The sequence below is a fragment of the Aspergillus tubingensis genome (assembly GCF_013340325.1).
Source record: "Aspergillus tubingensis WU-2223L DNA, scaffold_8, whole genome shotgun sequence".
In the NCBI taxonomy this organism is placed as follows: Eukaryota; Fungi; Ascomycota; class Eurotiomycetes; order Eurotiales; family Aspergillaceae; genus Aspergillus; species Aspergillus tubingensis.
Genome location: NW_023336282.1, coordinates 5,205,815 through 5,225,672, shown reverse-complemented (window position 1 = coordinate 5,225,672; position 19,858 = coordinate 5,205,815). Strand labels below are relative to the sequence as shown.

The window sequence follows — 19,858 nt, the reverse complement described above, 5'->3', positions numbered from 1 at the left end:
AATCAATTAGTAGGGGTCACAGGAAAGGAGGGCGCGGCCCGACCGGGGAGGAAGGAGGTTCCGGTGTGGCGGAATCTCCTTCCAATTTGGACCAGAGCAGCGTCGGAAGGACCTGCTGTCCCGGGTTTAGTCCCTGCAGTCTAATGGGATCTTGATAACAACAGATTCTACGTGTGATAAACCACTTAATATCTTGATTTGGATGAGTATGAATAATATGTATGTGAATGCATTTATGCTGGTCTTCTAATAACTCTTAGACATATCTATTTCAGTCCAAGTCTCTGAGCCTCGGCAAGAACGGTGTGTGGAATCTCCTCTTCCAATGTCCTCCCTTCGGGGACCCATCCCAGGTACTTGGCCGCTCGCTGGGCTACCTGCTGGGCATTAGTCCCCCATAGCACTCCACCATGAGGAGTGAGCGCATCGGCCTCTTCATGACTGATCTCAGTAACCGATTCGGATTCAGCAAGGCCGAGCTTCTTCACTTCTTGCGCCACTTGCGCTGAGATAGAACCGAATGACTAAACCTCGTTAGAAGATAATTCTTTCCGGACCCAGGCATATAAATGTAAGGACTTACAATAGCCCCGTTACCCGGGAAGTAGAGCCCGTTCTTATTCCACAAGTTCCCTTCCTCATCCCGCAAAGCCTTCTCGGCCAGCTTCACAAAGATGCTGCTGACATCTGAGATATGCACATTACTCCATGTGGCTTCTCCTTTACCCACTTGAATCCCGCCCCGGCGTTGCATCGTCACTCTTGCCAGCTCCGGAATTTGTATGCTCCGCTGGTTGACCGGCCCTCTACCCCGACCATAAATGATAGGAGGAAAGATCAACGCGGTCTTCGGACGATTGGCGGCAGGGATGAGGCTGAGGATTAAATTGTCGACCACGCGCTTTGCAGAGTATTGTTGGATGAGTTCCCGCAGTTCATCGGCTCCATCGACGTCACTGTAGACCTTGTCGGAAGGTTCTCCAAAAGCGCTGGCTACAATGTCGGGAATAGAAAGGACGCTTGCGCCTGATATCTGAAGCCAGTGACCTGTTTGTCTTATCAGCAACAATAATAAGTGGACGGACGAGGAGACAAGAGGTATTTACCCGGCTTCGGTCTTTCCGCTGCGGTCAATCCACGAGCGATGGCCTCAGCGCTCTTGACATGGTTTGAGCTTGCGGTGTCTAGGAGAAGCAGACCAATGTTAATAGGAAGCAGAAGATGTCTTGAAGTAGGATACTCACGGATGACAATGTCCGCTTCACGTGCCTGCTGTTCCAGAGTGGAAGAGGCATCTAAATCTCCCAGAACTACTTGAACATCAGGGTATATCTGGGAGAGTTTCTGCGCCTTCGCTTCGTCCCTCAGTAGGACTGTATACTGGCAGGTTGGAAGGGCTGATTTCAGTGCATAGAGCACATCTCCTCCGATATAGCCTGAGGCCCCTGTGCTATAACTACCGTCAATCGCAATGACAAACTTAGATCACGGGAATATACGCACAGAAAGATTTTCGCCATTTTGACTACTATGCAGGAATGGAACAGTTAATAGTGCAGGACAAGGAAAAGAATTGACAAGAGGCAAGTAAAATAACCAGGTTCATATTGAGAATGATGTGATGAGGGGTAGACTTCTTCTTTCTGAGGGGCATATTTCTATTTGGTAGGTGATTCCGAGGAACGATCGTCACCCCATAATAGAATTCCGGGGACAGTAGCTGATAAGGCTCTCCGCTGCACGGACTTGCCCAATGCCATAGGGCAGCTGAATTCAGTATCCGCGCTTTGCGACAGCGTCTCGCTGGGAAGGTATCTGAGACTTGTTATCTTTTGCTTTCCTCTTTCGGTGTTAAGGAATAGATGCGGTCGCAGGACAACAAAAATTTAGGAAAGTCGGTAACGCCGAGTTCTAGTATATAGGATCAATTGTGCCCAACTACAGGATAGTATAATACTATTGGAACCTGAACTTTGCTGCTCTTGACGCATTTTTATAACCCGGTGCTTTGTTCTGATCCCATTGCCAACATGGCTCATCGCGGAGAGACATTTCACAAAGATGTCAGTTGTATCGCCGACCTGAAGGCAATTGGGAGCAAGAAGCTCCCAAAGATGGTCAGAGGTAGGGCATTTCAGCACTGCAAAACATGGACTTTTGATCCCTAACACCGGTGATTGTCAGACTACTACAATGAAGGTGCCATGGACCTGATAACGTATGCACAAATCTTGGAAGCTACTATTATCGAACAATCACTAACGGCACAGACTACGCGACAACGAAGCCGCATTTGATAGATACAGAATTCGCCCACGGGTCTTGGTTAACGTGGCCAATGTCGACACCAGCACAGAGATACTTGGAACTAAGGTAGCACACATGTTAGTCTAACAGCCGACAGAATCGTCGCTGATGCCCTTCCTCAACTATACAGGTATCCCTTCCCTTCGGCTTCAGCCCAGCAGCCGCGCACAAACTCGCCCATCCCGAAGGAGAGCTCGCAACCTCTCGTGCCGCCGCGAAATACGGTATTTGTATGGGCCTGTCCTCATACTCGACCACCTCGATGGAAGATGTCGCCAGTCAAGGCTGCGGGAATCCATATGCGATGCAGATGTGCGTGCTCAAAGATCGGTCACTCACATTGCAGTTACTGGAACGAGCAGAAAAGGCGGGCTACAAAGCGTTGTTCCTGTCGGTAGACGTTCCTGTGCTTGGGAAGCGGCTGAATGAGTATCGCAACGACTACCAGCTACCGCAAGATATGGAATATCCCAATATTCTCAGTAATGGCAGCGATACCTCCGATCGCACAGATTATGGTTGGTATTTTCTAGAATGTCTGCTTGGACGACCCGCTGATGATTACTAGATGCCAGTCTTGACTGGGATAGTGCGATCCCCTGGCTGAGGAAACATACCAAGCTTCAGATCTGGCTAAAAGGCAGTAAGTAACGCACTTCCAATGGAAGCAGACATCGATCAGCTAACACGGGCAGTCTATGCACCCGAGGATGTGGAACTGGCAATACAACACAAGGTTGACGGGGTAATTGTTTCCAACCACGGTGGTCGCCAACTCGACGGTGCCCCGGCCACGTTGGATGCACTGCGCGACTGCGCGCCTGTTGCAAAGGGCCGTATCCCGATCGCAATCGATGGTGGAATCCGCCGGGGGTCAGATATCTTCAAGGCCCTGGCTCTGGGGGCAGACTACTGTTTCATGGGACGGATTCCCATTTGGGGACTTGCTGTAAGTAAAGCCGGTAGCTGCTGTGAGCATTCTAGTAACCAGCTATAGTATGATGGCCAGCAAGGAGTGGAGCTTGCTATTCGGATATTACGCCAGGAGTTGATGATCACGATGGCTCTCGCTGGGTAAGTTGATGTGTATGATTACCAACAGGTACTATGCTAACTATTCCAGATGTCGGTCGATTTCTGAAATCCAGAGAAGGCATTTATGTGTTCTCCAGCCAGACGGCGTGCTCTCCAAACTGTGATGTTGCATGATGCTTAGCAATCTTTATTAGCATTAGATTAACGATACCAAGTTATCCTTTGATGTGTTTATATAACTTCTTGTTTGAGAGTGAACTTCAGATACTTGCTGAATGACTATTGAACTAGCATTTGCCTTTCTACGCAGAATGATTTCAAGGAAATACTTCCAGGTTGGCAAAGCAAAGGAAGAGTCGTATTGGCGAATCGGCATGCAGAGCATCTCGACGTATCCGAAGTGACACGGACGGCGTTCTAACGGTCGCACCTCTCCATCATCGCTGTTTCCGATTCGCCTTGACAGGGATTGGTTAGTATGCAGGACACAAGCTAAGCTACGAGTGGTGCAGCTGTCGAGTTGGCCTCATACCCCGCTTGCCTCCCTAAGACAATCAATCTCCTCCCGAGGCTGTCCTTCTGATCACAATTTTGGAACAATGGTCACTGCACCTCCCATCATCGACTTTGAGCGTACGTTCTGATCATATATCTCCAGAATAATTGCAACAATATAACTGTCTCAGACTAACATACCATAGCATTCTACACCGGTGATGCCCAGAAAAAGGCAGAGCTAGTGCGACAAGTCCGTCACGCATGCGAGAGACATGGATTCTTTCAGCTCATCAACCATCGAGTCCCGCTCGATATCCAAGAGGCTATGCTTCAGCAGGCTCGGGACCTATTCAGCCTACCAATTGAAGTGAAGCAGAAGTACAGTCGAGGTAATCTCATGCAGAGTTTGACGCTTATAGCAAAGCCGATCTTGACCACTGACGCTGGAACAGAAATTGAGCCCGTAAATCTGGGATACGAAGGCCTTCGCTCGCAGAAATTCGAGAAAGAAGGGCCTGGTGATCTTAAAGAGAGTTACTACCTATCGCAGGACCTGCCTCCAGGGCATCCTTCCACCGGAAGATTTTCTCAAGGGTCTAATAAATATCCCGATGAGATCCGAGATCCAGATCTGTTCCGGCATACGGTGAAAGACTACCACGCGGTAATGTCCGATCTAGGACTGAAGATATTCCAGGTGTTGGCTCAAACGCTGGACTTGGATGAGAACTGGTTCAACGGATTTTGTCACGACTCGGCCAATATTATACGACTGGTGCGGTATCCGCCCCAGGAAACGGATGGCCAGGAACGAGGTATGATCTCATCCACGGGCGCAAACATACCTGCTTACGAAAGTCCTAGGCATCGGGGCTCACACTGATTTTGGCGGCCTCACGATCCTCCTGCAGGATGACAAAGGGGGTCTGCAAGTGTGGGACCGCGAGGCATCCGAATGGGCGGATGCCGAGCCCGTTCCAGGGGCATTTGTGGTGAACCTAGGCAATATGTTGATGCGCTGGACCAACGATCGCTATATATCCAACTTGCATCGGGTCATCAACAGAAGCGGACAAGAACGATACAGCGTGCCATACTTTATATCCGGAAATCTGGACTACGTGGTGGAGTGCATTCCCAGCTGCAAGGCGGAGACGGAGGAGGCGAAATACCCGCCGATAACAGTGGAGGAGTGGATGCTGGCGCGATATGCGGACACATACGGAGGCGGGCAAAAGGGAGCAGGTGAACTGTCGCAGGACGCAGTCCGCGCGAGCAGCTGATTGGAGCGTTTCAGGTAGTGGACAAGCAAGTCATGTGGCTGGCATGTGGATTCTTGTTGATGACACCAAAGTTGGATCAGGTTCTCAACCCGGGGAACACGGAGCACCCAGATTCTCACATGTGAGAGTGGAGCCGCAGAGAATATAGAAAGGGTCGCCATTTTTTATGAATCTCATGGAAGGGGCATATGGACAGCACATGTGAAGTATAATGCAACGCTATTCTGATGACCCAGCCCAGTCCAAGCATTCTGTCTCATCGCATAGACAGGCTGGTGAGAAAAGTCCATCTCATCAGGCGGATGCCGGCATTAGTGGTACACGGCTGAAGCACACGGCTGAGACACCAAGCCAAGAATACTTGAACTCTGTAGAAGCAGTTACCCGGCAGTTTTTGTCCACCGAAGACAGTCTATCCCATCCCGGGTTATTGTCTGACTGTGCATGTAAGTCGGGTCGGGATTAGTTAGGTCTCAGATATCAGATCGCCAGGGATGCCCGAGGATCCAGGCAGGGAAAGAGAAAGATAAGATGATTCCGGCAGGCAAAATAACCGGGGAACCCCGAAACGTGTCAGCCGAGCGGCAGAACAAGTCAGGCGGCAGGCGGTCAGTCGGTCACCGGGAATTGGCCACTCAGGTATCGAGGCTACTACCACTAGGGAGCCTCGGCTATTACCCAAAGAGGCAGGTCCAGCGCCCATCGACGGGAGTTCTCGACCGAAATCATCATTTCGGCTTCCCCGTGGAGGACCGCTTATAACGTCTTTCACGCCCCCCAACATCATACCTTTTCTCCCTTCTTTCTCCCACGTTCTCCTCCCCCGCAGACTCCACTCTATCATTACTACTATCATTATGCCATCTTCACCACCGGATTGGGTCAAGGCTTTGAAGCCGGCCGACCCGCAGGGCTCGCAACTTTTGCAGCACGAGCGCGATCAGTCCAATGTCGCTGTTGACAAATTGGCTGAATTGCTGCACACCAAGGAGGCATTGGTTCGTCAAGAGCACCTGCTCTCTATCCTGCAGGCGGAGAAAGTTTTCGACAAGTCACAGAACCACACGCAGGGTCGGACGGAGCGGATCCAGCGGTCCCTGGCCAAAGCCAAGCGCCTGCAGCAATTGTCAGTGGAACATAAATGGTCGCAGGAGGAGCTACATGCTGCCAATGAGTTGCTTGGAGAGCCCACTCCTTATGGATTGCATGCATCCATGTTTTTGGTATGTTCCGTTTTCGTTTCTTTGTCTCACGCCACCCTATTCAGAAGCTAATGAAGACTGCGGACAGGTCACCTTGCGGGAACAAGGTACCCCCGAGCAACACAAACTCTTCCTCGAGCCGGCACAGAACTACCAAATACTGGGATGCTATGCACAGACGGAATTGGGCCACGGCTCGAATGTGCGTGGACTGGAGACCACCGCCACCTGGAACCCTGAGGACAAGACCTTCACTATTCACTCTCCCACCTTGACAGCTTCCAAGTGGTGGATCGGATCCCTGGGTCGCACTGCCAACCACGCTGTAGTCATGGCACAGCTATTCATCGGCGGCAAGAACTACGGCCCGCATCCATTTGTGGTCCAGATTCGTGACATGAACACACATCAACCCTTGGAGAACGTCTACGTAGGAGACATTGGTCCCAAGTTCGGTTACAAGTAAGTAGTCTGACCGATGCGTTGTGGCTATGACTAACCAATTCAGCACCATGGACAATGGTTTCCTCCTGTTCAACAAGGTCAAGATCCCCCATATCAACATGCTGGCCCGCTTCTCGCGCATTAACAAGGACACCAACGAGTACATGCGTCCTGCGTCGCCGTCTCTCATCTATGGCACTCTGACCTGGGTGCGCTCCAACATCGTGCTACAGGCCGGTGGTGTCCTGGCACGGGGTGTGACCATTGCCACCCGCTACTGCGCCGTGCGGAGGCAGTTCCAGGACCGTGATGCCACAGGCAATGTGGGCGAGAACCAGGTGTTGAACTACAAGATGGTGCAGGTCCGGCTACTGCCCCTGCTGGCATCTATGTATGCTCTGCACTTCACCGGCCGCGGAATGATGCGGCTCTACCAGGAGAACCAGAACCGTATGAAGGCAGCCGCCCAGGCCGCCCAGGAGAAGCGGGGTGCCGGTCCGGAGGAGCTGCGGGCTGGTGCCGATCTCTTGGCTGATCTGCATGCTACCTCGTGTGGTCTCAAGGCCCTGGCCAGTACGACGGCAGGTGAAGGTCTCGAAGTATGCCGTCGTGCCTGTGGCGGACACGGTTACAGCAGCTACAGCGGCATTGGACCGTGGTACTCGGACTACCTGCCCACGCTCACCTGGGAGGGTGACAACTACATGTTGACACAGCAGGTGGCGAGATACGTAAGTCACCCGCTTTCTTAAATAACTTTCTCTAACTAACGTGCATAGCTTCTCAAATCTGCCCGCGCTGTCCTTGCCGGCAAGGCATCCAACAACGACACATCCCGCATCCTGCAGGCATACCTCTCGCGCCGCGACAAGGGTGCCTCGTTCGATATCCTCGGCAATGACAGTGACATTGTGGCTGCCTTTGCCTGGCGGACGGCTCACCTCACATTCGAGGCGCTGAAGCACCGTGATGTTGAGAAGCGGTCCTGGAACAGCCTGCTGGTCGACTTCTGGCGCCTGTCCACGGCTCACTCGCAGTACCTGGTGGTGAAGAACTTCTACGAGGCGGTGACGTCTCCCCAGGTTACCGGGGCATTGGACCCCGAGACCACAGGCATCCTACACAAGCTGTTCCGTCTGTATGCCCTGCACACGCTGGAGCGTGAGGCATCCGAGTTCTTCTCGTCCAGCGCGGTGACCGTGCGACAGATCGGCCTGACGCAGACCAATGCGGTGATGAAGCTGCTGGACGAGATCCGCCCGCATGCGGTGCGCCTGGTGGACTCGTGGAAGATCCCCGACTGGCAGCTGGACAGCAGTCTGGGCAAGTATGATGGTGAAGTGTACCCAGATCTCTTCCGGCGGGCCAGCCAGGAGAACCCGGTCAATGATCTGGTGTTTGATCCGTACCCGTGGAATGCGGCGGTGCTGAAGAACGAGCGGCCAAGCAAGCTTTGAGTTTCTTTCTTGGATTAGACGTTATCATTATGTGCATAATGTGGTGGACATAATAGATATAGACTAGAAGATCTATAGACTACAATGGACATACATGGAAGATTTTAATAAACATTAGCAATCACCAGCAGCACGGGCCAACGGGTTCGGAAGTCCTTCTATCCGGCATTCTTCAGCTCTAATTTTCTGGAATGCCGAGCCCGAGTCATGAAACTCAACATTCAACAACTCATGACATCAGGTATCCCCACCCTGCTTAATAATGTTCTTCACTTCCCCGGAGCTTAGCACTAGACAGCACCCCTGTTCATACTAGCCTTTATATATGTATACCCTATTTACCAATTTCCATACAGATTGAGCCCATCCCTTACCCTTACATCCAACTATCAAAATGAAGGAAATCATCAACCTCCCCGGTCCGAGCACCAAGCTCATTGACTCGCCCATCCCCAGCTTCAACGATGACCAAGTCCTGATCAAGGTGGTCGTCTCCGGCTCCAACCCCAAGGACTGGAAGGTCGCCGAATTGGCAAATGACCCGAACAGCTTTCTCTACTCACGATACTCGCAGTTCCGCGATGGCGTGAACCAGGGCGATGATATTGCCGGTGTGGTTGAGAAGGTGGGCAAGAACGTGGTGGAATTCAAGGTATACCTTACACAAGTTGTGCCATGTCGCATGCGCATGCTAAATTAATATAGGAAGGCGACCGTGTCGCCGCGTTCCACGAGATGATGAAGCCCGGTGGCTCATACGCCGAGTACGCCGTGGCCTGGGCACACACCACCTTCCACCTGCCGGAGAGCGTTTCCTTCGAGGGTACCATCCCCATACCCCCACCCCCTCTCAAAGGACAGCACTAACCACACTACAACCCACAGAAGCCGCAACCATCCCCCTCGCAGCCCTAACAGCCGTAATCTCCCTCCACCACCACCACGCCCTGCCCACCCCATGGTCACCACCCAGCGCCACGACCACCCCAACCCCCTTCGTGATCTACGGCGGCAGCACAGCCGTGGGCTCCTTCGCGATCAAACTCCTCCGCGCCAGCAACATCCACCCGATCATCGCCATCGCGGGCAGCGGGTCCCCCTACGTACAATCCCTACTCGACCCCAGCAAAGGCGACACCGTGATCGACTACCGCCCAGGCACCGACTCCACCATCGCCTCCATCAAATCCCTGAACCTGAACATCAAAAACGCCCTCGACACCATCGTCGACGCCACCAGCGCACACGTCCTCACTCAGGTAGTCACGCCCGGAGGACAAGTGGACCATGTCCTCCCCCGGGATCCCAAGGATCTGCCCGGGTTGTTGTCGACGAATACGTGGGTGAATGCGGCACATGAGAAGGCCAATGGGGTGGATGATTGTCGGGATCTGTGTTATGTGTTCTGTCGGTGGTTTAGTCGCGCGTTGAAGGATGGGCGGTTCAAGGGTCATCCGTGGCAGGTTAGGGAGGGTGGGTTGGAGGGCGTGAAGGGCGCGATGAAGGATTTGATGGATGGGAAGGCGAGTGCCGTGAAGTATGTTTTTAGGATTGCGGAGACGCCGGGGTTGTAGGATTGCTGTTGTGGGGGGATGGATGACTAGTTACGATATAGATTGTATAAGATGAAGGTTATTTAGGTGTAGGAGACGTCACTTCTATGTACGTTTTAGTCAAAGTAGCGTCAAGTTATCTAGTCATTGTTATAGATTGTATAGGATTGTACGGTGAGATGGTTGAATCGGGCATGTCATGTCTATTCTATGTACAGTCTATTAAGCATCACCACTATATATCATCTAAGCATCAAAAATCGAAGGCTTGTAAACGCTGGGATCGATGAACTCGCGACCACCACGACGAGTGAATCCCCAACGGATCTGGCTCGCCATGGAGATCTCAGTGTCGAGGTGCTGGGCGAAAGTCCAGGTCAAACCGGGGTCCTTCTGGAATCCACGACCGACCAGAGCGACATCCAGACCCTCCTTCTCAAGCAGATCATTAGCCTGGCGACCGTTGGTGATAGCACCAACAGCCGACACCAACAGCTTATCGCCGACGGCCTGCTTAACAGCCACAGCGAAGGGAGCCTGGAACAGCGGGCCAGACTTGACCTTTTGAGCGGCGTGAACACCACCGGTACTGATATCAATCAGATCAATAGCACCCTGCTCGGCCAGCGCCTTGGCGAACTTGACAGTGTCCTCAGTACCCCAGCTCTGCTCGGGGAGGGTCTCCTCGAGCCAGTCGGAAGCGGAGACACGGAGGAAGACAGGCATGTTAGGGCCGACGATGTCGCGAGTGATCTGGGCGATCTCAAGAGGCAGACGGATACGGTTCTCGAAGGAACCGCCGTACTCATCGGTACGGTTGTTGGCAGCAGGCGACAGGAAAGAAGAGATGAGGTAACCGTGAGCACCGTGGATTTCAATGAAGTCAACGCCAACCTCAATAGCACGCTTCACAGCAGCAGCCCAGTCGTTCTTGAACTGCACGATATCGTCCTTGGTCATGGCCTTGGGCTTGGGGAAAGAGTCAGCGAAGGGGATATCGCTGGGGCCGATAACACGGTCGGGCCAGCCGCCGAGCTCCTCAGTAGCCATGGCGGTAGCGGAGATCCAGGGGGCGACGGTGCTGGCCTTGCGACCGGCGTGGGCGAGCTGGACACCGATCTTCTGGCTCTGAGAGTGGGCGAATTCGACGACTTGGCGCATGGGGCCGATCTGCGAGTCCTTCCACAGACCGACGTCCTGGGGAGTGATGCGGCCTTCGGGCTGCACGGCGGTGGCTTCGATCATCATGAGACCGGGACCGCGCTGGGCGATACCGCCCAGGTGGGCGATGTGGTAGGGGGTCATGTGGCCATCTTGGGCGGAGTATTGGCAGAGAGGGGCGAGCTAATACCAGTTGTTAGTTGATTTTTTTTGGATTATAAGGATAATGAGGAGTTAGGTACATACACCAAGGCGGTTCTGGAAGGTGACGCCGCGGATGGTGAGCGGGTGGAAGAGCTTCGGGACCGGCTTGCCGCTGGTTTGCGGGTTGGCGGCGGTACCGGCGGGGGGGTTCTGGGCGGGAGTGAAGTAGGAGATGCCCTGAGCAGGGTGGTTGACGAGATCGGTGGTGACAGTCATGATGTCGTGAAGAAGAATATTATTAAAGGGAATACGTAGTAGTAGGGTATACACAAGGGATGGGATAGTGGATGGAGACTCAATTGAGAGGAAAACCGCTTTTATACGGTCCCATGGGGAATAGAAGCGAGTGGAAATTGATTTGAAATCCAAAAAGTGGAGGTATACTGATTAAGGTGGCATCGACAAGAATCTGCATCTTTGCCGCATCGGGCGAAGTCTCCGATTAATGGTCTGACTTTTTCTGGGTCTCCAAATTGTGGCTTCAATGGCATGGAAGCTTCGCGGGGATCCTCAGCCTCCAACTGGCTTTAAGCCAAGTTGGTTATGCTCCACTGTCAGCCACCCATTCGGCAAATCATCATCGTGGATCCACCGGGAATTATTCAGCATCCGGAGGAAAATTGCCCCAATGTCTCCGAAATATGTCCCCACGACTCGGAAAGAAGGCCGAACAAGGGGTAAAGGGATGAGAAAAGCATGAATTTGTATGACCAACGGATTGGAAATCTAATGGGAGGGGGTCTGTGCGAGCTTTATGCCACTTCAGGGATTCGCCCTGGTCAGAAGTTTATTTTCACCACGTGTGGGATTTGACCCCAAGTGTCTTTGTTGGGCTAGAGGATGCGGCTGTAAGCGCTGTGGCTTGTCGCTAGTGCCGTGGTCAGTCGGTATTTTCTCGGGAGGATGGTGGTGATGCAACAGGGCCATGCGATGATTACCATATTCAGCTAGAGTTAGGGAACTGATCTCGATTTACTCCGGCATGATTTACTGCATGTCTTACTAGCAGTGAAGATTTCTGTTCGAACCAGCGGGAAGAATTTTCACCAGATCGCGTATTTGAAGGTGGTTATACAATATACAGCGACATGATCACTAAGTTGCTTCATCTTCGACTCTCGTCATCAAAAAGGTGACAAAAATGTTTCAGTATCACATGTATATACGTTGACTGACTCCACAACAATGTCGTCTACTTTCCTTCAGCTAATCTCAAAAAATAACGCAGATACTTTTAGTAATTCCTTACCCAATACATTAGTGGACAAGGCTACCCCATAGTGAGCTACTAAGCATTTGGATGAACATTCTGGAGGAAGCGATGAATATGCCGTGTATAACCGTGGTCCCTTCGTCCTTACGCTGCCTTTTTGACAACTGTCTTGCACTGAACTGAATTGTATGTAAAATAGCCGGGACGACTAAAAATGGACCTATGGGGCAGGCGCTATATTGTAGCTTAGAAATACACTCATAGTACTAGCCCTAACCTGTTGCCTTCCTCCTAGCAAAGGGTCGAAGAAGCTTTAGGGTAGCGTCTACTGCAGCCATTGCCGGAAATAGTACTTAAGCAAATTCAGGGAGTGATGTGACTTTTGTTCTTCTGCGTGTATCTTACCGTTGCAATTGACGTTGTGGAGGCTTATAGTTCCCAGGAGATCTAGCATGTCGTCCACCAATAATTGGCAACCTTGCGACTGTGGACAAGCATGTACTGTGCGAGATTAGAACCGAGGTAATAGTTGTATGCGATGGAAGTTTCTACTGATCAGAAAGATCTCATTGATCCATCGAAAACATCAATGAATCCCAGTATAGTGCACCTTCCGGATGAGTCCCGTCCAGAGTACACTTGCCTCTTCCACGTGACAAGCGTTCAAGATATACTTTGAGATTGGGACACCCCCAAACCACCCGCCCTTTGCTCACCCTCAGCTACTAAGTACATCGCTATGCATACCAGTTTTCTCAGTAACAAGATAAAAGAATAAATTTACAATTCTATTTCTGTCTGTGGCTGTGTATGAACTGACAGGAATGTAATCCGCCTAATGTGCAGAGATGGTCTACTTAGCCTCCCGTAGCAGCTGTTTGGGTGAGGGCATCATCACCACCTCATCAACCTTTCCAACTTCCAGGCCGTTTCTCCCAATCTCAACTGGCTTGGCTCCTTACCGAGACCAATGAGATTGCGATATTGACCTTGCTCGGGAGCAAATCATGTCTGATACCCGATCCTCAACGGGTGCTTCATTGCCCGACGTTTCCCCTCCGCGAAATCCCAAGAGGCGACGGGCGCGCCACAACAAATCCCGCAAAGGTTGTTACACCTGCAAGCTACGCCGGGTCAAGGTTCGTATAAGCGCCACGCAGAGAGTTTAGCTGCGATGTTGATCCCTTTCAGTGTGATGAAGTAAGACCGGTCTGTGGCGCGTGTTCCTTTCGTGACGAACCATGCTCATTTCCACCACCAGAAGAGCATGTAATGTAGGTACCCAAACCTCACGTCAATGGGGACGACGTTATGTGGCCGTTGACCCCCTTTTCAACTCCAATATCTGACCTACAGGTTAACAGTCCCACAAGTACAGGGCGTGCTCGTCGCCTTGCGAGCAACAATGTAGGGCAGCCACTACGGCCGTTAGATCTGCACATACCACCGCTGTCTGAATCAGCGGAGGTCTCTCATCACAACGAGAGCCTTGACATGCCAGACATGAGTCTCTTGACGCATTTCATGGTCCATGTCTCTGGCAGAATGGCTCTCCATCCGGAGCGAAAATTGATCTGGCAGCGAGTCATCCCAACCCTGGCTGCAGAAGAAGAGTATCTGATGCATCTTCTCCTTGCGCTGGCCGGCACGCATGCACTATGCGAGGCAGACTCACCCGAAACGAATTCATTGAACCCAAATATTGACCCGAATATCCACAAAAACCCTGAGGCAAATTCTTTTCGTGATTATTACCGGATCCTCGATCACCACCAGAAAGGTCTTGAAGGCTTCCGACACGCATTATCAGAAGCGACAGCTAGTACAGCCGAATACATCTTCTGTGGCTCCCTCCTAATTGTCGCCTTTGCCTTTGCTTCCTTGCGCATTCGCGCCTTAGGCGATAAGGGGATGGGCTTCCACAATGGTGACTTAGCCGGAGAACCCTGGATTGACTGGCTGCACCTAGTCCGCGGCTTGGGAGCCTTCGTAGGAGAGCACTATGCCGTCCTCCGGATCAGCAGATTACGGACAATAATGAATTATTCTCACGCTAATGAGCACTGGAAGGACTTTCCGGCAACATCACCAACACCGGTGTTTCCCCGTCTACAAGGCGCCCCCCCTCGATTTATCCGCTTCGCCCAAGGCGCCGCTCAGCAGATTTCCTTATTGCGTGCCTTCGCGAACACTCTTACCCAGGACTATGGGATAAACATGGAAGACACTTCGAGCCCAGATTCCTATGGATCTCCCAACATCCAAACAATACCAGATCTTCTACGCGAACAGATCAGCACGATCGATCGTCTTGAGGACATGTACATGCGCACTCTCTACGTCTTTCGCTTCACAGCTAGTGAGCGCGATAGCTCCGTCTCAATGGATATTCAGACCGATCTCGAAGATGCCGCTGTCCTGTCGTGGCCGCATCTCATATCACAATCGTTTATTTTGTCGGTACAGCAGGGACAGGATGCTGGTATCATCGAAGGCTTTTCATATGTGATCCTGGCACATTTCTATGTGATATTGCTTCTATTTGAGGATCTGTGGTATCTACGAGGGACGTTCCCAAGAGAGATCCGGAACACCCATATGCTGGTTATGAAGCTGGGAGATGGAGCGCTGATGCCTCTGATGCAGTGGCCGATGGCAATGCAGGAGGAGTAATTTTATACCAATGCACTTTTTTTGATGAACATCTCATATAATAATAACAAACTATCTATATACCACATTTATACGCCTCAAAACTCCATAAATCCAATCCCTAATCCCAACCCGTTCATCCAAAGTACATACTCATCCCAAATCCAAATCTTAAACAGCCATCTTCCCACCTCTCAAAAACCTCTCCTCTGAATCCGCCCTATCCTCCAAAGGCATCCCCCCATCCCCCCGTTTCCCTCCTCCCAGCACCCGCCCAGGATACCCAACCAACAACAAGATCGCCTGCAGGGCCATCAGCACCGCATCAAAGATATACAACAAATACTCCAAATGCATAACAAATCCATCATTCCCCTCCACAAACTCAACGACACGATAAATCGACCGAATGAGAATCAGCACACACGCCCCGTAAATACACCACAGCATGCACTCCCACGAGTCGCGACGGGAGGAGGACGCCACTTGTCTAGTGGTGTAGTATTGCGGATTCTTCTTAACGCGATAATGGAAAATAGCGCTAGCGATGATGAAGAATCCGAAGAAGAGGAGTTGGACGGCTAGACCGCCTATGACGATGTGCGCGCCGTCTTCCATGGCGGAGAGGCTGCCGGCGGACATGTAGCCACCACCTGCGATAAAAAGTCTCTGTTAGAGAAAATCTCGGGAGGATTATGATGGTCTAGTAGGGTATAGGTACCTCCGCATTGCAATAGAAAGGAAATAATATCCCCGACGACGAATATTTTAGCGATGTATTTCACGCGAAGGAGAGAGGCAGATTCGGCGTCGAGGTAGAGGATCAATCTTCCGAGGGTCATGTAAATGGAGGCAGCGAAGAGCGGAGGCGCGACAAGGATGAGCATTGTCTGGACGATGTAGGGGCCGAGAGCGAGGGGGTCATTGTGGGAGAAAATTCGGGCGATGTAGCCGGCTGCTTCGACTGTTCATATTGTGATCAGTTAGTTTGGCGAGGGTTGCACATGATGATGGATATACTTACATAGTAACCCAATGATGAAGGGGATGAAGTATTTCGATTGGTACCTAAAGGCCATATACGTATGGACTATGGCCAGGATGATGAAAACAGCAGTGAAAATGGCAGCAGCTGGGATCGACGGCGTGTATCGATAGAGGACGAAGGATACATGGGAGTCGTTTTGGGAGGCCATTTTGGGTATAGTAGGGGTAAGGAATGAAGGAGAGATTCGATGAGGAATGGAGACTGTAGCACTAGATGAGATGAGATTAATATAAGGATATCAAAATCGCTGCATTGGACCCTGAGATCCTTACGAGCCTTAGCATATACGAATACGTGTGGGTCCGCGGAGAGATCGAGCGGTCCGCCACGCCCTAACCGCTGGGACCCAAGGGACCAGTATCTAAGTTTTTACTCGCAGAGGGGATAGGCTACACAGTTTTCAGGAAACGCCTGATATACACAGCAGATTGATGGTTAAATATATCCTGGGATGATCAGATTGTCGTTGGGGTGATAGCCGTAACTCCCACATCCCAACACGTGGACTTTCAGCCCCAGGACCCGATGGCACGATAAATACATGAAGATCTTGGAGTGGAATCCTACTTTCGTAGATTAATATAAGAATTGGAGATATCCTCAGTATACACATTATCTAATGATTCTGACCCAATGAAACTTCGTGATACAGATAGACCGTGGTGCTGAATTTAGAAGGCCTAGCCATCGAGGCACACGTTATTGATCCAGACTTCGAAGGGAAAACTCTTCTCACATCTCTGCGTTGTCGAACATTTTGCCATATCCAGTAGTTAGATGATGGTCGTGGCGCAGACCAGGCCTCGATCCCAGGTCTCCAGCAGAAAAGGCTGCAATCGCCCATCGTTGAAAACCATAACTGCTCAACGTAGCATCCCCATAGATATCATGTACATGCACTCTATCAAGATCACCAATCACATACGTTGCCCAAGATAGACTGCCTGAAAATCAAGCTTAAAAGTCTAAATCCGGAAACGGAGTGTCTCCGGTGTGGGGCTGCTCTATGCGAACTATACGAATTTACGAGCCTCCCTCCCGAGTATACGAACATACGAAGGTGGCAGAATGCACAGCACTCCACCAAGAAAACCCACCACGTTTTCGTAACGCTCAGAAGTCGCTGCTGAAGGAAAAGAAATTCTTAAAGGACATCAATTGCTAGCCGCAGCGAACGATGTTCTAGCCCTGGCCTTAGACCTAGAGTCTATTATGGAACTGAGAAAATTCTCCGTTTCAGGGACCGTTTAAACGTGCAAAATCAGATAACACTTCGCTATAATTAGAACAGATAATACCCCAAGTTAGATACTATATAATGAGTACAGTATAGTAGGTATAGTATCCAGTTTAGACGGGTACGATCGCAATTACAGCTTGCTAGCCCATGACCAGCCACAAAACAGCTGTGAGTACTACTTCGACCTATAACAAAATTTGACAACGCTGTCACCTTATGGAATGAATGAGATCGCAGGCCAATTTTCCCACCAAGGATGGCGGAACGGGTTGTGGTTATAGGTTGGTTCATAAGCATGTAACGATCGCAATCATATCCTTCGTGGCAACAAAGGCACACGCAATCTTCGTCACGAATCACCGGCCTTTAATAGCACGCGGATGAGTATTGAAATGCCATCTTGATTCCTGGAAGCTGTCGGCCTTGATACTCATCCATATCTGGTTTGGCATTGGTTAAATCTACCAACGTATCGTGGACAGACTTGCCGTCTGACTGGCCAGGAACACACCAACCACAAAAGCAATGCGTACATATGCGCATGGAAATACTACTGGAATACTACTGGAGAAAGTGAGCTAGGTTAGCGAGGGGGAACAGCGCTTAATTATCTTCAGAACAATTGCGGAATGTCCCGGTCAAAGTGAGTAGGATCGTCACCCTCTTTCCGCGAAGGTCCTGTCTTCTGTATCATGAAATTCTATTTCTAGGCCCACGGCATCTATCTGACTAGCCTTTGACAAGAATTGAAATCACAGATGTCTGTCATTATGTGGTGTTGCTAGAGAGGATACTTGAGGCAGCCAATGGTGCAATGACGAACTTCGGGTAACGGGTCAGTTGTTAAAGGCTTCGGCTCTAAGGGTAGCAGTCCAGATTCTGAAAGCAAGTGAAAGCGAGTGTGAGGCTATCTAGTGATGTGTACAGCGCGTGACATTTTGTTTGTTCGAACATCTTTCGCAAGTCCGCGTTGGAACGAAGTCAAATAGGATTGAGTAAGGAATCCGGGAGTAGGCCGGACGGAGTCTTCATCATTGAATCGTAATACACCTCGGTTAATCCGAGACGAACTCGATAGGTTCAACATGGCTGTACCTTCAATTAGCGGTTAATTTCCGATAAGTTTTGGCCCCGTGTGGATAGCAGCCGCGATGGAGAAGTCCAGTAACCCGATAAGGCATGTCGAGACAGGCTCTTGGTTTAAGAGCTCCGACTGCGTGTTAGACTAGGCCGAGGTGGTGGATATATCAAGGTCTCTCTGATCTGGATTGGCGCGGCGAGGACACCCCAGAGCCGCAAGGCTATCCGTGCGAAAACAGTGGACCTTCTATAGAGATGATCTTCCACGTATTGGCTGTTAGCGAATGCTATCCGAGAAGGACCTCCAGCGATTCGATCTCGGTAGTTAGGCCTGAAACCAGGTGCGATAACACCTGCTAGATTATGAAACCTTCCCACCGTCGAACTGAAAGGGAAAATTTCTTCTTGTTAGCACAAGCGCCCAATTAGTGGACCAAAAACCCTGCATTTGGTGGAACCTTAAGGGTTCGATAGGGATAATGGGGCTAAGCTCGTGCCAAGGCCCTCGAACGAGTCGACTATTTGCACACTAAACTTCACGCTTTACCCGGTCGGGTCCCCGACCCATCGGAATCAAGTCCGGATCGCTATTCTGCTTTCAAAACTCTACCGTAATTTCCGATGTCGACTTTTTGAGCTCCAATGGCCGGACCATTCGGGTAAGCTAAGGCTCCAAAATTACAACCGTTGAGCCCCTGTTGTAGGTCTCGTACCGTCTTGACAGCTGTTGTAAGACATAAGAACGATCGCTAAGATGATGCTGAGAAAGTGAAAATTCTGTGTTGCTTTCAGTCACATATTCAATTGCTGCTGGGGTCAAACTTGCAGCAGCTAGGCATGATGTGGTCGTTTCATCCCATTTCCATTCTCTTATGGCTATCCCTGTTGGCGCAGGGTGGTCTCGGGCACAACTCCCAATCGCCCTTGCTTCCGCATGAAGCATATGACCCCAAGACCAGTTCAGTTCAACTAGTATCCAGCGAGGATTTCAGCGATTCCAATCTCACACAAAGCTGTCAAGATGCTCTGTATGCCACGTTGAAATGCGATGAATATGTCTTGTACCTTGGAAGACAGGAATATCATAATAGTCTGGAGAGTATCAGCCTGACTGACACTGTGTGTTCAACTGAATGTGGCCAGTCTCTATCTACCTTTCATGACAACGTTGTGGCACAGTGTGGCCTAGACGCTACAATCGCACGAGGAACTTCGGCTCTTTCCGTGATTGATAGTGTTTGGACAGGCTGGAATGAAACGTGCCTCAAGAGTCCGAATGGGACCTACTGTAATGGTTTGTTGGCTCCCACCCATTTAGATAATACAGAGTAGACTTATACATTGCTCACGGAACCAGAAATCATTGATAGATTCCCCTCATATGTGAACCTAGCCGAAGTGGCGAGGCAAGAGTTTTGTTATGATTGCTGGGTTCCAAAATTAAAATTGATGCGGCAGTCCCCTTATTCTGCTTACAACAC

At 50.8% G+C, this 19,858-nt stretch overlaps 8 protein-coding genes across 8 annotated transcripts; 5 read left to right on the top strand and 3 right to left on the bottom strand.

Moving 5' to 3' along the window:
• Nucleotides 1-266: 266 nt before the first annotated feature.
• On the bottom strand, nucleotides 267-1,520 carry AtWU_08026 (uncharacterized protein; the record flags this gene model as incomplete). The annotated part of the gene is made up of 5 exons (XM_035503135.1): nucleotides 267-524; nucleotides 584-1,047; nucleotides 1,107-1,184; nucleotides 1,245-1,450; nucleotides 1,504-1,520. The coding sequence occupies 5 exons, from the start codon at nucleotides 1,518-1,520 to the stop codon at nucleotides 267-269; spliced, it is 1,023 nt and encodes a 340-aa protein (XP_035359028.1).
• A 510-nt stretch (nucleotides 1,521-2,030) lies between these two features.
• On the top strand, nucleotides 2,031-3,506 carry AtWU_08025 (alpha-hydroxy acid oxidase; the record flags this gene model as incomplete). Its single annotated transcript, XM_035503134.1, has 8 exons — nucleotides 2,031-2,124; nucleotides 2,185-2,218; nucleotides 2,271-2,373; nucleotides 2,438-2,825; nucleotides 2,876-2,950; nucleotides 3,003-3,256; nucleotides 3,305-3,381; nucleotides 3,431-3,506. 8 exons carry the CDS (start codon nucleotides 2,031-2,033, stop codon nucleotides 3,504-3,506), a joined length of 1,101 nt encoding a protein of 366 aa, XP_035359027.1.
• A 435-nt stretch (nucleotides 3,507-3,941) lies between these two features.
• On the top strand, nucleotides 3,942-5,123 carry AtWU_08024 (isopenicillin N synthase family dioxygenase; the record flags this gene model as incomplete). The annotated part of the gene is made up of 3 exons (XM_035503133.1): nucleotides 3,942-3,975; nucleotides 4,044-4,655; nucleotides 4,705-5,123. The coding sequence occupies 3 exons, from the start codon at nucleotides 3,942-3,944 to the stop codon at nucleotides 5,121-5,123; spliced, it is 1,065 nt and encodes a 354-aa protein (XP_035359026.1).
• Nucleotides 5,124-5,980: 857 nt separating this feature from the next.
• AtWU_08023 (fatty-acyl coenzyme A oxidase) lies at nucleotides 5,981-8,226 on the top strand (the record flags this gene model as incomplete). Its single annotated transcript, XM_035503132.1, has 4 exons — nucleotides 5,981-6,346; nucleotides 6,414-6,787; nucleotides 6,834-7,500; nucleotides 7,549-8,226. The coding sequence occupies 4 exons, from the start codon at nucleotides 5,981-5,983 to the stop codon at nucleotides 8,224-8,226; spliced, it is 2,085 nt and encodes a 694-aa protein (XP_035359025.1).
• A 394-nt stretch (nucleotides 8,227-8,620) lies between these two features.
• Nucleotides 8,621-9,800, top strand: AtWU_08022 (zinc-binding alcohol dehydrogenase family protein; the record flags this gene model as incomplete). Its single annotated transcript, XM_035503131.1, has 3 exons — nucleotides 8,621-8,878; nucleotides 8,932-9,049; nucleotides 9,112-9,800. 3 exons carry the CDS (start codon nucleotides 8,621-8,623, stop codon nucleotides 9,798-9,800), a joined length of 1,065 nt encoding a protein of 354 aa, XP_035359024.1.
• Nucleotides 9,801-10,025: 225 nt separating this feature from the next.
• On the bottom strand, nucleotides 10,026-11,360 carry AtWU_08021 (NADH:flavin oxidoreductase/NADH oxidase; the record flags this gene model as incomplete). Its single annotated transcript, XM_035503130.1, has 2 exons — nucleotides 10,026-11,123; nucleotides 11,187-11,360. The coding sequence occupies 2 exons, from the start codon at nucleotides 11,358-11,360 to the stop codon at nucleotides 10,026-10,028; spliced, it is 1,272 nt and encodes a 423-aa protein (XP_035359023.1).
• A 2,004-nt stretch (nucleotides 11,361-13,364) lies between these two features.
• Nucleotides 13,365-15,030, top strand: AtWU_08020 (Zn(II)2Cys6 transcription factor; the record flags this gene model as incomplete). The annotated part of the gene is made up of 3 exons (XM_035503129.1): nucleotides 13,365-13,496; nucleotides 13,549-13,631; nucleotides 13,722-15,030. 3 exons carry the CDS (start codon nucleotides 13,365-13,367, stop codon nucleotides 15,028-15,030), a joined length of 1,524 nt encoding a protein of 507 aa, XP_035359022.1.
• A 150-nt stretch (nucleotides 15,031-15,180) lies between these two features.
• On the bottom strand, nucleotides 15,181-16,205 carry AtWU_08019 (RTA1 domain-containing protein; the record flags this gene model as incomplete). Its single annotated transcript, XM_035503128.1, has 3 exons — nucleotides 15,181-15,662; nucleotides 15,731-15,973; nucleotides 16,034-16,205. The coding sequence occupies 3 exons, from the start codon at nucleotides 16,203-16,205 to the stop codon at nucleotides 15,181-15,183; spliced, it is 897 nt and encodes a 298-aa protein (XP_035359021.1).
• Between the last annotated feature and the right edge of the window lie 3,653 nt (nucleotides 16,206-19,858).